This window comes from Astatotilapia calliptera, chromosome 4 (assembly GCF_964374335.1).
Source record: "Astatotilapia calliptera chromosome 4, fAstCal68.1, whole genome shotgun sequence".
Classification (NCBI taxonomy): domain Eukaryota; kingdom Metazoa; phylum Chordata; class Actinopteri; order Cichliformes; family Cichlidae; genus Astatotilapia; species Astatotilapia calliptera.
In genome coordinates, this window is record NC_137425.1 from 33,957,244 (window position 1) to 33,971,307 (window position 14,064).

The following is a 14,064-nucleotide window of genomic DNA, read 5'->3' on the forward strand; positions in this document are numbered from 1 at the left end:
CACACACAGGACGTGACAGTGAAAAGTGTGGAGACACTGCACACCTGAAGTTTAGCCGATTGTGTTGCGCTGACACTCAGGTCCTTTTGAAGTGTCGTATATTGATTCAATTGTCCAAAACACAAACATACAAAGAATGAAAAATGCTCCTTGTTATAAGAATGCAAGATTCATTTTGATTTGGTTGTCCGCTGAATTTTTAACATTCTCAACTGTCATTTGAATGTAGAGACGTCTGAGTTACAGAGATAATGAATGAGAACCACACGCTTTAATCCATTTAATGTATGAATCCAGACATTTATTTGGATATTTCACAGTAAAAACCAAACATTTGTTAGAGATGACAAAGGCTTTGCCACATTTAGATGCACTAAAGGTCAGATTTGCTGTTAGTTCTTCATATGTGAGACTCTTTTGCAACAATTAGCAGTTTGCTCGCGTAAGCATACTGCAGGTAATGCTGAGTGATGGAGAAGGCTCGGCAGGTTGCCCGAGTGTACGGCTCTTCAAACCAAAACAAAAAGTCACACCCTAACCTCGAGTGTTTTTATTAACATCTTGAGGGGTAAATGCTGGGTTTTATCCCCCAAACATGTAGACTGCTCACTGCCTGATGTCAGATCACATCTGTAGCTGGTGCTACAAAGTGTGCAAACATGTTTCCCCTCTCTAAGCCTTTCTTCTCTTAAGCATCTCCAGATACATCCCCAGGGACTTCTGAATAGAGTCCTTGGTGATGAACTTGACAAAGTTATTGACATCAGCCTCTCTGTTAGCCGCCAGCTTGTCTATGGTTGGCTTCCTCATCATGGACTTTGTGAGCTGTCTGGCGTGATCTGCAAATGAAACAAATGCACATGTAAGGAAGCTGTGCATTCATATACAATTTCTTCTATGAATACTGACATGGGCTTCAATTCATTGCAAAATATATTCAATTGCAGCACTATTGTGGAGCACCTTTTATTTCTTATGTGGGAAAGTGACATTTCTAACAGGTGCTGAAAGCTTATGCTCTTTCTCTGCCTCCTGCACATCCTGCCAAGTACCAGGATGTACTAAATACTGCTGTACAGATGGAAATACACCCATATCGACACTTCTGAGGTACGAGGTTACATCTCCCTACATGCGGGTTCGTGCCACCTCACCTTAAAACAAACATACACTGATAGCAGCTCATTTTTTTCCTACCTGCCTTGGAAATGTTACCTGCAATTTTATTACCCAAATGGTAAATGGACTGGTTCTTATGTAGCGCGTTTCTACTCATCTGAGCGCTCAAAGCACTGATGAGGCCAATCACCGTGATGTCATCTGCAAACTTAATGATGGTGTTGGAACCATCAGCAGGTCTGCAGTCGTGGGTGAAGAGGGAGTAGAGGAAAGGGCTCATCACACAGCCTTGTGGTACACCGGTGTTCATTGTGATGGTAGATGAGCAGCGGTTATCCAGCCGGACATGTTGGGGGCGGTTGGTCAGGAAGTCCAGTAACCATTTGCAGATGAGGGAACTGATGCCCAGGTCTGTCAGTTTCCTGATGAGTTGTGAGGGGTGGATTGTATTGAACGCTGCACTGAAGTCTATAAACAGCATTCTGGCGTAGGTGTTGTTGTTGTTGTGAGATTATAATATTATTTTATGCCATGTTAGACCCCTAATTAAAGATTGTGAATTATTATGTAGTTTTAGTTTGCATTATTCTCCTGAATTAGAAGAAGGTGATAACTCTTGCATTAGTTTGCATTACATTAGACTGCTGATTTATTGTGGATGAATGATATTGTTTTATGATGCATTATACTGCTGAGTTATAAGAAATACTGTTCGCAGAAAGTCATCGCCTTATTTGTCTGATTAGAAGAGAACAGAACATGCTGGAGTTTTCTGCCCCATCTCAGCAGGAGCAGATAAACAGGGAGCCAAGGTCGTAGCTTAGGCGCTGTGTGAGAGAAAGCATGTGAATGTTTAGGCTTTTTATGATAAGGTGGAGACACCAGAGGCTATAAGAGTTTGATCAATGCTCCACCATTTTGAGATCTGATGCTGTCTGCGTACGGTGTCCATCTCCCACGCGTGTGATCATTAAAATCATCGTTTGACTCAACCCGGCCGGACCAGTGTTGTTATTGTGGTTTTTCCTCTTGTCTCCATCCCCAATATTTGAACTCGTAACATTGTCCAGGTGTGAGAGGACAGAGTGCAGTGCGATGGAGACTGCATCCTCTGTGCTCCTGTTCTGGCGGTATGCGAATTGGTGGGGGTCCAGGGTGGGGGGGAGACAGGATTTGAAGTGTGCTAGGACCAGCTGCTCTAAGCACTTAGTGATGATGGGGGTGAGTGCTACTGGGCGGTAATCATTGAGGCAAGATGGGTTGGAGGTTTTGGGTGTCGGGACGATGGAGGTGGAGTTGAAGCAGGCCGGTACCACAGCGTGGGCCAAGGACAGATTGAATATGTCTGTCAGCACTCCTGCAAGCTCCCCAGAACACGCTCTGAGAACACGCCCGGGGATGCCATCAGGACCTGCAGCCTTGTGGACACTGATCCTGCTCAGCACCACTCCTACATCGGTGGGGGAGAGAGTCAGAGGTTGGTGGTCTGCTTTGGTTGTGGTTGTGGGGTTCCCTCGCTCAAAACGAGCATAAAAGTTGTTGAGCTCATTGAGGAAGGAGACATCAGAGGATGCGGGGGAGGGTTTGGTGGTCCTGTAGTCTGTGATGGTCTGGAGTCCTTGCCACATGCGTCGGGGGTTGGAGTTGGAGAAGTGTTCTTCTACCTTCTTTTTGTAATGGTGTTTGGCTTTTTTGATGCCCTTCTTTAGATTAGCCCTGGCTGTGCTGTAGGCGTGTGCATCTCCTGACCTAAAGGCGGTGTTGCGGGCCTTCAGGAAGAGACGAAGATCCCGGTTCATCCAAGGCTTCTGGTTGGGGTACATGGTGATCCGTTTCTGGGTGTTAAGTAAAGTGTGCATGTTAGTCCCCGTAGGGATATAGTTCCTCTGCATTTAACCCATTCACCCAGTGAAGCAGTGGGCAGCCACCAATGCAGCGCCCGGGGAGCAGTGTGTAGGGACGGTACCTTGCTCAGGGGTACCTCAGGGTAGCCGTTCAGTGGAGTCGAACCACCGACCTTCCGATCATGGTGCCACCACTCTACCTACTGAGCTATCCCTGCCCACTGTCAGGTGGTGACACTGTCTGTGGTTTTGGAGATGTAATCCAGTACAGATGAGGCGTACTGGTCCAGGTCTGTGTGGGTGAACATATTCCAGTCTGTTGGTGTGGTTGAAGTTCACCTTTATGTGCTGAAGGTGAAAACACTGAGCAAAGGGAGGAGTGTATGATCTGTAGATACTATGGAAGCTGAAGATTGTACCTGACACCGTTTGCTGCTGCCACCTTCTGGCCTTCAGGTGCTCTGGACGTGCTGTTTTTTGTCCTACAGCTTTAAGAGGCTCTGTCTCGGCTCTTAGTTGTTGGCACACCTGTTCACCATAAGTCATCACAGCACAGCTCATGGGCTGGGCTCCTCCAAAGGTAACCACCAAGCTGATGTTGGTTGGAGTTGTTTTATATGTTTAGATTAGTTTGTTGTCTCCTGCATGCTGTCATCTGCTGCTCTCCCTCAGGTATGTTCCCAGCTCAGGTGTGTTTGTGAGGGAGTGTTAGGGACCCGCAGAGACACTGGAGACAATAACTTGTACGAGCACAACTAAACTCATGGCTGCTGATCATTTAAGGTTTACCTTCAAAGTAGGAACTGCTGTCCTCCCTTAAACTGTGTGTACAGTGACTGGAGAACAATCCTCAGTGCTGGCCTACACCTGGGACACTGCAAACCAGGGTGCTTTGCTAGAAAGCAAGTTCAGCACATGCAGGATGTGTTTCTGATATCGCGGTTTCGCAATCTAGCTTTGAGCACATTCATGGTTCCTTTCATCCTCGGCACCAGTTGCTGCTTGTTGGGAACATGACCTCCAACTATCTGTCCACTAACTCTTGGGAAGAGCCCATCAGGATGCTTGGTGAAAAACCTCATTTTAAAAACAGCCCTGCACACTGTTCCTTCACCGTGACCAAAGAGTTCCATGATTCCAGATGCTGACAAGTAATGTCGCTCGGTTGTAACAGATCAAGTAGTGTAATTGTGTTTGTGTGCAGTTCTTTATTTATATATTTGGATTGTCCGGGCATACGAGCACAGCTAAACCTACAGCCGCTGATCATTTAACCTTTAGCTTGGCTTCCCAGTTAAAGTGTTTACAGAGAGGGAATGATTGAATCAGGGTGTCATTTCTCATCTGCACGTGTATGTTGTCCATGCTACCTCAGAGATATTTCAAAGGAAAGGTTAGACCTGTCTCCTTGAGGGATTATTTAAAGCTTCAAGTCCTCTGATCCTCCGTCTTGCCATCAGCTCAGTTTAATCTAGACCAGGCTAAAAGTTTATTATCTTAGGACGGTCTAAGTCATCTGGATGTAAAGTGACTTTAATGTGCATTTCGGCTCCGGAGCCTAATAAAGCTCTTTCCTGGCAGGTGTTGGTGGGTCGAGCAGTCTGACGGAGGAACGTAGTCGGCCATCTTGGAAAGAAGAAAATGTTTTCTTCACACACGGTGAGAAAAACATCGTTTTTATAAATCATGAGTCCGAACATTCTACAGACTTTTATACGTGAAATTGTTCGTAGTTTATAAACACATCTGGAAGTGCCGTGCAAACCAAGGCCGAGCTGCTTTTAGGAAACGTGAAAAGTCTATCAGTACAACTTTCATGAATGATCATCATTTATTGTCATTATATCATTATGATTATTGTTAACTACCACCCTTTAGTAATTATTTACAGTTTTCCAGAACATGAGAAACAAAATGCATGTTAAGAAAAGAAAATAGTAAATGGAAAGACGAAGGCTTCAACCTCTTAGACCTTTCCTTATTTCCACTTTGTAAATGAGGACTGTGTGCAAGAGGTGCAAGTGCACGGGTGAAGTCGCACTGTCCCCTCTGCATTTGATTGGCCCTCGTTGGGTCGGGCGTAAAGACTGAGCAGGGCAATCAGCTGGTAGAACCGATGTCCACAAGATGCAATCAGCGATGCACTTGTTTAAATGTATTTTATGCAATAATACAGTCTTTCTTTTCCAAAACGCATCCAAACAATTTACAACACAACAGGTTACTATTATGGGCATCATCCAACAAACATGTTTCTTATCGAAGCAGAGAGGCCGGCACGACAAAACAAGATTTAACTCAAACACTTATTAAGCTTCTGACTCCCTGCCTGTGTCTTTGTTGCTGTAGGAACAAGACGCCAAAGAGAGCCCAACACCTCAGTGCTCTCAGTTGGCTGAAGATGCTCACTCAAGTGCAAACTTACTTGAGCACTACAGGTGTGATCAGTGTAACAAGAAGTTTCATGCCCCGTGTCACCTCAGAAGACACCAGCGCATCCACAGTGGGGAAAAGCCCTTCAGTTGTGACCAGTGTGGAAAGACTTTTACTCGGAAAGGCAACTTAAAAACACATCACCTCAGCCACAGCGGCGTCAAACCACACATGTGCCACCAGTGTGGAAAGACATTTAGTTTGATGGGCAACTTGAGAACTCATCAGCGCCTACACAGAGGAGTCAAACCATACGCATGTAGCCAGTGTGGCAAGGCTTTTACTCAGATGAGATACTTAAAAATCCATGAGATGGTCCACAGCGGAGAAAAACCCCACACATGTGAGGAGTGCGGAAAGACATTTAGTTTGATGGGCAACTTGAGAACTCATCAGCGCCTGCACAGAGGAGTCAAACCATACGCATGTAGCCAGTGTGGGAAGGCTTTTGCTCAGATGAGCTACTTAAAAATCCATGAGATGGTCCACAGTGGAGAAAAACCCCACACATGTGAGGAGTGCGGAAAGGCTTTTAATCATCAGAGCAACTTAAAGAGACACAAACTGGTCCACAGTGGAGTTAAAGCACACAAGTGTGACCAGTGTGGGAGGGCTTTTGCTTTGAAGTCGAGCTTGGCGACACACAAGCTGGCGCCGCATGTGACCTTTCTGGGAAAATCTCCAGCCAGCGACCCCAGAAACATGCCAACAGACGCTGATACGTGATCGGTGCAGCAGTTCAGTTTACACAAACTCGAGCTTAAGTCAACCCTACACTTACTGACCATGGACAATAACAAGTGCGACCAGTGTGACAAAGCCTAGAACCAGTTTAGAGGTAATTCAGTCAGTTTTTTTAAACAAGCTAATGTGTATATAAAAGATTTGTTACTGGTAATACAGCAAAACTTTATTGTAGTTTTTAAAGTTCAAGTTAAACCATGTGAAATAAGTTGGATAATACACGGTGTTACATATGGGACACAAACGCAGCGTTTTGGGACAACATGGTTTCTGTTGGGTTTATACAAACTGTAAAAATGTTATTACAATGTTATTACAATGTTATTACAATGTTATTACAATGTTATTACAATGTTATTACAATGTTATTACAATGTTATTACAATGTTATTACAATGTTATTACAATGTTATTACAATGTTATTACAATGTTATTACAATGTTATTACAATGTTATTACAATGTTATTACAATGTTATTACAATGTTATTACAATGTTATTACAATGTTATTACAATGTTATTACAATGTTATTACAATGTTATTACAATGTTATTACAATGTTATTACAATGTTATTACAATGAATGTTAGCTCTACATGGGTGTTAGATTTCAAAATAAAATCCTTTTAAACGATCGTCTCGTTTCATTTATCACCAGCAGAACAGTCTCCAACAGTGTCCAACTTTATGGCTCATAATAGGCAAAGACGCGGCTACAACTTTGATGCTAATCTGAAGTGAATAAAACTATAATAGGACATGAAATGCATTTAGATCTGTACATATGCTGTAATGATCACATGATGTGGCGCCATCCTTTCTGAAATTAAACCGACAACAGATTTGTTGTCTGGGGCATTTAACACAAACTGATTTGAATAAAACGACATCATGAATGCAAAAAACGATGCAGCTGCATTCATATTCATATTTCCTCCTCGGTTCCAACTATTAATACAGAAATGCAAATGCATCATTCTTTTCTTGAAATTTAAACACAGGTTTATAAACGGTCTCAGCAGTTCTTAAGTACATTTAGTAAAACAGGTAAACACTTACTAAAACACAGTCATTGTGTCCTTACATGCTGTCGTTTTAGCAGACTCTCAAACCAGTTTCAGTCCAGTAGTGTCCGTATCACTGCCGCCCAAAACCAGTATCACGAGCTCAGTGTGTCACATGGCCTTGCTTGACCAGATGGTGCTATTCAAAATGTTGCCAAAAGGGATAATGAGCATCACTCTCATGCCAACAGTTATGGCAAAGATTTTATTCTGCACGTTTGATCTGAGACACAACTGGTTATCCATCAAAGTTCAACACTTTAAAGTCCACAACTTTCCACACTCTGATAAGCACATCCCAGCGGTAACCGCCCCGCCGGTTCCCAGACTGCAGCCTTGCCGTTCGCTCTGGGGCTTATTTTTAGCTACACACATGGCACTTTTCCATTTTATCATTCTTTATTAAACATCTTACAAAGAAGTATTTAACTTTAATTAGTTTTACCAGAGTGTGCATGTTTATGGATGTTAGAGAAAAATATAATATAAAATAAAATATAAATATAAGGTGCAGATACTGCACATCTGCACCCCCCAACAGGTCACATGTGCATATAACCAAAAGTCAAATACAGAAAATGATCCTGCTACTTTGGCCCTAGTGCAACTCTCTGTTGGTCTTTGGTTTAAACTGCAAGAGTGGCTACAAATCTGTGGTTAAGCTGCACTTCCTGCTGTTTCTCCCTCTGTACTCGTTGCTCTTTAGGTCAGTATGTGGTAGTTTTCCATGTCCCAGTGGAGATTTCCTCTCGTGCAAGCTTTCCTCACGCGCACACTGAGCCCTCATCCTTTCTACACAAAATTCGTTTGTCTACTTCATAAACAAGACTAATAGTCAGCAAACATCTTGGCTTCACTTGGATTCTCAAGTTTAAAATACATGGAAAGTTTGGGAAACTATGGTTTACCCTGACGGGAGCATGAATGTGGACAGCAGCGGTGGCACCGAAATTTATTCAGTATTTGCTGAGGCATCAGATTCTCGACAGCTGGCAGTAAAGAAAGAGTCAGGAGGCTGGGTGTAGTGGACACCGGTATATGTCTAAGCACCGACCTGGCAGATCTGATTACAATGTTAAAAACATAGAGCTTAACCCTCATCAGTAACATGACAACTGTAACATGCTGTAAGTATGAGCACTTTTATGAAACTTCACTAAAGTGTATTATTGTGTTGTCAAGCTTGAATGCATTGTAAGTGAATGGGTTCTGTTTGTTCAGCTACAACTGGGAAGAAAAACTTTCTGACCAATAAGGTGGAGACGGTGGCATACTTGTGTTGTATCAGCCTATCGGAAGGTTTTTGAAGGTCTGATTTCAAGATATAACACTGGGACAGATGATAGTTTAACAAGGCTGTAGCAATATTACTGTTGTTATTGCTAATGACTGTTACGTGTCTCTGCTGGAGCAGACCTAGAGTAGATATTATGTTTTGTCTGTCCCTGCTCTCATGAACAAGGCATCTTTCAAACTGCTTGAAGGAATTTCTTCAGTTTCCGTAAGGATTTTGCCAAAGTTTAAGGTCATCCCAACACTGCGACACTCATTCTGAGTTCATTTGTGAAGTGTGACAGAACTTCACACAAATGCCAAACAGGACAACAGCAAGTTAAAACAATGCTGAAGTGTTTTTATTGTATGACGAGCAGAAAAGAATTTGAGGTTGCAACGTTATCCTTGTTGCACTGCAATCTTGGGATGTGAGAACCTGAAAGCCTGAAATCTGTACCCCATCCACAACACACCTTTTCTCTGTACTCCTCCCCAGCACCCTGCAGTCACATGCGCCTGCAGGTAGATAAAAACCTCAAAAGAGACACTGGTCGCCATTCTGCTCAGAAGCTTTTCAGGAGCTTTCAGAAGATTCACGAGTTCAGGCGTCTCCACCGTGCAGACATACAGGAGCAGGTATGGACCTCTCACTCGCTACAAAAACATCTGAGCTGTATTCGGTGCAATACTGTGAGCCAGTTTCTTGTTTAGAGTGGATGTTTCAGGCTACAGCAGCATTACAGTAACTTTTGTGCATTTTTCCTGCAGTAATTGTGCGTTTACAAACACATTTCAGCAGCACATGCAAACCATCACAGTATAAATGCAGCTCTCTGTTTCCATATTTGGCAACCTTTGGTCTTCCACAACAGCTCCAGGACGGTGTAACCAGGGCAACAGAGTAATATATTGTCCTAAAAGGATAATATTTTACCAAGCCTTGCAACATGCTGCAAATAGCGACGCGCTAAATAGCATGTTAGATAAACTGCCAAAAATACATCCAGAGGAGCAGGTGTTTGGTCTCTCACTCTCATGTCATGAGCTCTCAGCAGATGGTGGAACATGAGCCGCTTTGTTTTGGACTAACCTCCATGTTAAACTGGACTTTATGACAGAGAAATATGGAGTGAAAGGAAAGGCCTTACTTCAGCCTGCAAATCGGTTTTTAATGCACAGGAACTGGAAATTATTAACCTGATAACCTGGGAAGTCATTAGCTTACATACGTGTAAAATAAATATGAAATCATTTGTAAGCGTCAGTGTTTCATGTGATTTCTAAGTCATTTTTAACATGTGACCTGTTTGGTGTAGGATGCATTTGGTGGGCACTTTGGGGCTTTTTCTGACCTTGCTGCATCTCTCTAACTCGCTGCTGCTGGGAGCCTTTAACATCAAATCCTTCGGAGACACCAAAGCCTCCAACACCACTCTGATGAACATCATTACCAAGGTCTGGGACTTTTCCCTCTTTGGTAGATATGACAGTTTGTACAAAATGTTTACATCCACCCATTTGTAATGCAATTTGGGTCAGAGTGCTTTCAAAACCAATCCAGAAGTGTTATCTTGTGTGTGCGTTTTGAAATAGTTTGAACTGAATTTTGAGAAATGCTTTGGATGATTTGGCCTGTTGCAGAAGTAAACCTGAATATTCCCAGAATATTCCCACCTCTATGCTTAAGGAATGATCAATGAAATAACTGGATGTGCAACAGCTGTAGCGTTGCCTTTACAATCTAAAGCTTAACACATGAATTTTTTCGTGCAAGGTAAAATATAAACAAACGTGATGTTGCAAGATGGACAATCAGCTGATTCATTTTCATTTTTTATGTGTGTTTTGCAGATTGTCCAACGCTATGACGTCATTCTGATCCAAGAGGTCAGAGACAGTGATCTCTCAGCAACCCAAAAACTCATGGAGTACGTCAACAAGTGAGTCCACACACCGAACATGGAACATTCAGAGTAACACTGAGCATGAAATGCAAACGTATGGAAACATAAAAGTGTGTGTTTGTTTCCCCCCAGAGATTCTCCTCAGTACAAATACATCGTCAGCGAGCCTCTCGGTGCGAGCACCTATAAAGAGCGATATCTCTTCCTTTACAGGTGCACCACGATGAAAAAAATAAGTCTCTACTCTACACACAGTGAAATGATATTTATTCAGTTCAATTTTATTTACACAGCGCCAAATCACAACAAGAGTCGCCTCAAGGCGCTTTATACTGTCAGGTAGACCCTACAATAACACATACAGAGAAAAACCCAACAATCAAATGACCCCTATGAGCAGCACTTTGGCAACAGTGGGAAGGAAAAACTCCCTTTTGACAGGAAGAAACCTCCGGCAGAGTCAGGCTCAGGGAGGGGCGGCTGTTTGCAACAAAACATGGTTCATTGCAGTGATGCCGTGTAAAAGGCATTTTTAGTTCTTGCTCTAAATATGTATTTTGTAGAAAGGGAAAAAGTCTTTTTCATGGCAGAATGTGAATAGTTTGATTGTTTTCTTTGTTTCTTAAAGCCAAACAATTTAACAAAAATAAAAATGACTTGTTCACGTTGCCCGGGGTTAAAGTCAGGATTGGTGTTGGATCATCATCACTTAGACCTCAGAGGGTTAAAGAACCTCCCATAAGTTTCTCAAATAACCATTCAAAACAACTTGATTAAAAATTTATATTTCCAGCATGTTTGTAGTGTTTGAGGCATGTTTGAAGTAATTTAACGGCAAATCCTCCGTCTTTGTTCTGGCATAAACATACATCTTATACACACTCAGAATTCAGAAGTAGTGATTTAAAAAAAGGGGAAAAGCAGAACTACAATAAATTTGTCCCGAGAAGCAACTGGACATGTTTAGAAATGAAGTACACACTGGCAGCAAATGAAAAGGTGGTGATTTTCTCCACAGGGAGGCGCTGGTATCGGTGGCAAAAAGCTACACCTATGACGACGGCCCGGAGGAAACTGGACAAGACGCCTTTAGCAGGGAGCCGTTTGTCGTAATGTTCTCCTCCAAACACACTGGTAGGTGCTGTGGCTCGAGCTATACAGCTGTTTCTGCATCACACTGATAATGATGTGGATCCTCATTCAAACATTTGTGCGTGGTAGTTCCTGGGACATGTTAGTCACTAGTCCTTTATCATTCTCATGCGGTGTAAGCGCCTCCGTCACTGTCAACACTCCTTCGTTCCCTTCTCTTCTGTAGCTGTGAGAGACTTTACTCTGATCCCTCAGCACACCTCCCCAGAATCAGCTGTTCGGGAGCTAAATGCTCTCTATGACGTGGTGGCAGATGTCCGCGCTCGCTGGAACAATGATGTATTTACAGCCTACAAGTAAAAATCATTTATTTGGTGGAAAAACACACATTCGGTAAATGCGACTCACACTACTCTCCCTGCAGGACATCGTGCTGCTGGGTGACTTCAACGCAGGCTGTAGTTATGTGTCCGGGTCTGACTGGCAGCAGATCCGCATCTTCACTGACAAGACTTTCCATTGGCTGATCACTGATGCGGCCGACACTACCGTGTCGCAAACTGTCTGCCCTTACGACAGGTAGACAGATTGTGGCAGGTCGTTCTGATGTGTGCACGCAAACTCTAAACTCTAATCATCTTTCTGTGTTTGCAGGATTGTGGTCACTGCGGACATGATGAGAGGAGTGGTGAAAGATAGTGCGAAGGTGTATAACTACATGACGGACCTGAATCTCAAACAAGATCTGGTAACAGATGAATTTCAATCCTTATCTCTGTAAGAATTCATTTGAACTAAAAAGCACAACCTGCCTCATTCCCCGCTGACACTAATGGAAACGTCAATATAAAAAGTTAACATAATGCTGTATTCACTGCAACTGAGACCATAGACTCATCAGCAAAATGTTTACTGAGCTCCAATCAGAAGAGAGGCATTCTACACAAAGGGCAAAGCAGTCGCCCCATCAGAAATCATGCAGTTTTAAAGCACTTTTGCTTTTTTAATATCAGCTTTGAGCTACAGAAAATCGAGCAACTTTGTAAAGCAGTGGCTGTAGTAACGACCACAGAGATGCAAACAAAATCATAATGCAGTGTATACTGTAGTGATGGCATTACCATGCAGGCACGTTGAGTTTTTCAGCACTGGAAAGAAACCTGTGGAAACTGAAGCCGTCTGCAGCACAAACTGTGAGCCACTAAAAGAACGGTTTCTCTGTCTCTCAGGCGTTGGCTGTCAGCGACCACTTCCCCGTGGAGGTGAAGCTGAGCGGTTAGGCTCACGTTGCTTGAACCGTGACTTCCACAAGCTTTCCACACATCGTGCTCAATCTGCAGCCAGCACAATGATCATTCAGTTGGGGACTACTGTCAGCCACAGCTTCATGAAATGCAAATGCACAATAAAGCCACTAAAAGAATTTCACTGAAAACTTGTGTGTTGTAAAGAATTCGGCTTCTTGTTGCAGTGGAGCACATTTGTCTGGAACATTTACTGAGACCCTTTGTTGATTTGGAAACCTTTAATAACGCGTTTGTATTTTATTTCACTTCCTTTGTCTGCTTAAATGTCTTCAGAGTTTAAAGTTTTTTAATTAATTTCCCAAAACAGCTCAGACACACAGCAAAACACTAACCTGCAAAACTGAGCCAAAAATGTTGAAAAAACATAAAAGAGCGGTAGAGTAATACATCTGTAGGGGAGACTGGAGATAGTTGTCACATCTTTGAGATTTCTGTCTGTAAATTGGAGCTCTTTTAAGGTAGTGGATTCAAAATGTAATGCAAAGTATTTACATGTCTCTGCTATTAAATAGTGCAGCTACTTTCTCTGCAGCACAATTACCCATTACATGGTATGGTCTCAAACACGAAGAGTGAAATGTTACAATTAACCCCATAGTCTGGGTTAGTTGTAACATATCCTGGGGTGAAATGTAACACAATGAAATAAGAGTACTAACAAAATATTAACATGTAATCTTTGTTTATTCAACACATGAATGCACTTAGAGCCATTTATGTAGCTGTGTGTGTGTGTGTGTGTGTGTGTGTGTGTGTGTGTGTGTGTGTGTGTGTGTGTGTGTGTGTGTGTGTGTGTGTGACAGAATGCAGAAATCTAGCTTTTGAACATATTCCAACCCCCCAAAAAAGACAAATTATGGAATTTTCTGCAACTGAATATTTCATTAATTTTGGTTGGTCTTCCTTGAGTTTGGCCTCATTGGCTCAGTGGGCATTATAACCGACAACTCTTGCACCAACTTTGAACATAACAATGAAGCTGAAAAAATGTAGTTGTTCACCAGCATCGCAATTCCATTACTTTTTATCCTGGCTTACCTTGGTGTGGTTTGCAAAGTGCTTCAGAAAGATGAGGAAATCTGTTTCTTGCACCCATCCTGATTTATTTCCACTACCAGTGCTTCCTACTGGTCCATCTCTGATACAGTGGTCAGCATAATGTATGTGTGGGAACACAAACAGTGGAGGAATTGTGTTGCCAATGGCATTAACCACATATACAAAGGTGACCAGTGAAGCTCTCTCTGCTGATGTCGTTGCCCCAACTTGTTTAATATAA

At 42.7% G+C, this 14,064-nt stretch overlaps 2 protein-coding genes and 1 long non-coding RNA gene across 6 annotated transcripts in view; all 3 read left to right on the forward strand.

The window, feature by feature from the left end:
* The window catches only part of LOC113021458 (uncharacterized), a 30,981-nt gene extending 24,563 nt beyond the window's left edge, over positions 1 to 6,418 (forward strand). Inside the window, exon 6 of the mRNA XM_080300699.1 lies at positions 5,452 to 6,418. Coding sequence (XP_080156825.1) covers positions 5,452 to 6,122 — 671 coding nt within the window. The 3' untranslated portion in view covers positions 6,123 to 6,418. The remainder of the gene's footprint in view (positions 1 to 5,451) is intronic.
* Positions 3,551 to 4,623, forward strand: LOC113033043 (uncharacterized). The gene is made up of 2 exons (XR_003273982.2): positions 3,551 to 3,635; positions 4,545 to 4,623. It is a non-coding gene; the product is annotated as an uncharacterized LOC113033043 (long non-coding RNA).
* A 1,820-nt stretch (positions 6,419 to 8,238) lies between the features above and the next one.
* LOC113017435 (deoxyribonuclease-1) lies at positions 8,239 to 12,913 on the forward strand. Of its 4 annotated transcripts, none has more exons than XM_080300509.1 (10): positions 8,239 to 8,334; positions 8,979 to 9,118; positions 9,799 to 9,937; positions 10,334 to 10,422; positions 10,498 to 10,599; positions 11,405 to 11,520; positions 11,705 to 11,817; positions 11,903 to 12,057; positions 12,133 to 12,226; positions 12,708 to 12,913. In XM_080300509.1, the coding sequence occupies exons 3-10, from the start codon at positions 9,800 to 9,802 to the stop codon at positions 12,756 to 12,758; spliced, it is 858 nt and encodes a 285-aa protein (XP_080156635.1). In that variant the 5' UTR covers positions 8,239 to 8,334; positions 8,979 to 9,118; position 9,799; the 3' UTR covers positions 12,759 to 12,913. The 4 variants fall into 4 exon arrangements, with proteins under 4 accessions (XP_080156635.1, XP_080156637.1, XP_080156634.1 ...); XM_080300511.1 differs by having other exon boundaries at positions 10,519 to 10,599; XM_080300508.1 differs by lacking the exon at positions 8,239 to 8,334 and adding an exon at positions 8,589 to 8,708.
* Positions 12,914 to 14,064: the final 1,151 nt, after the last annotated feature.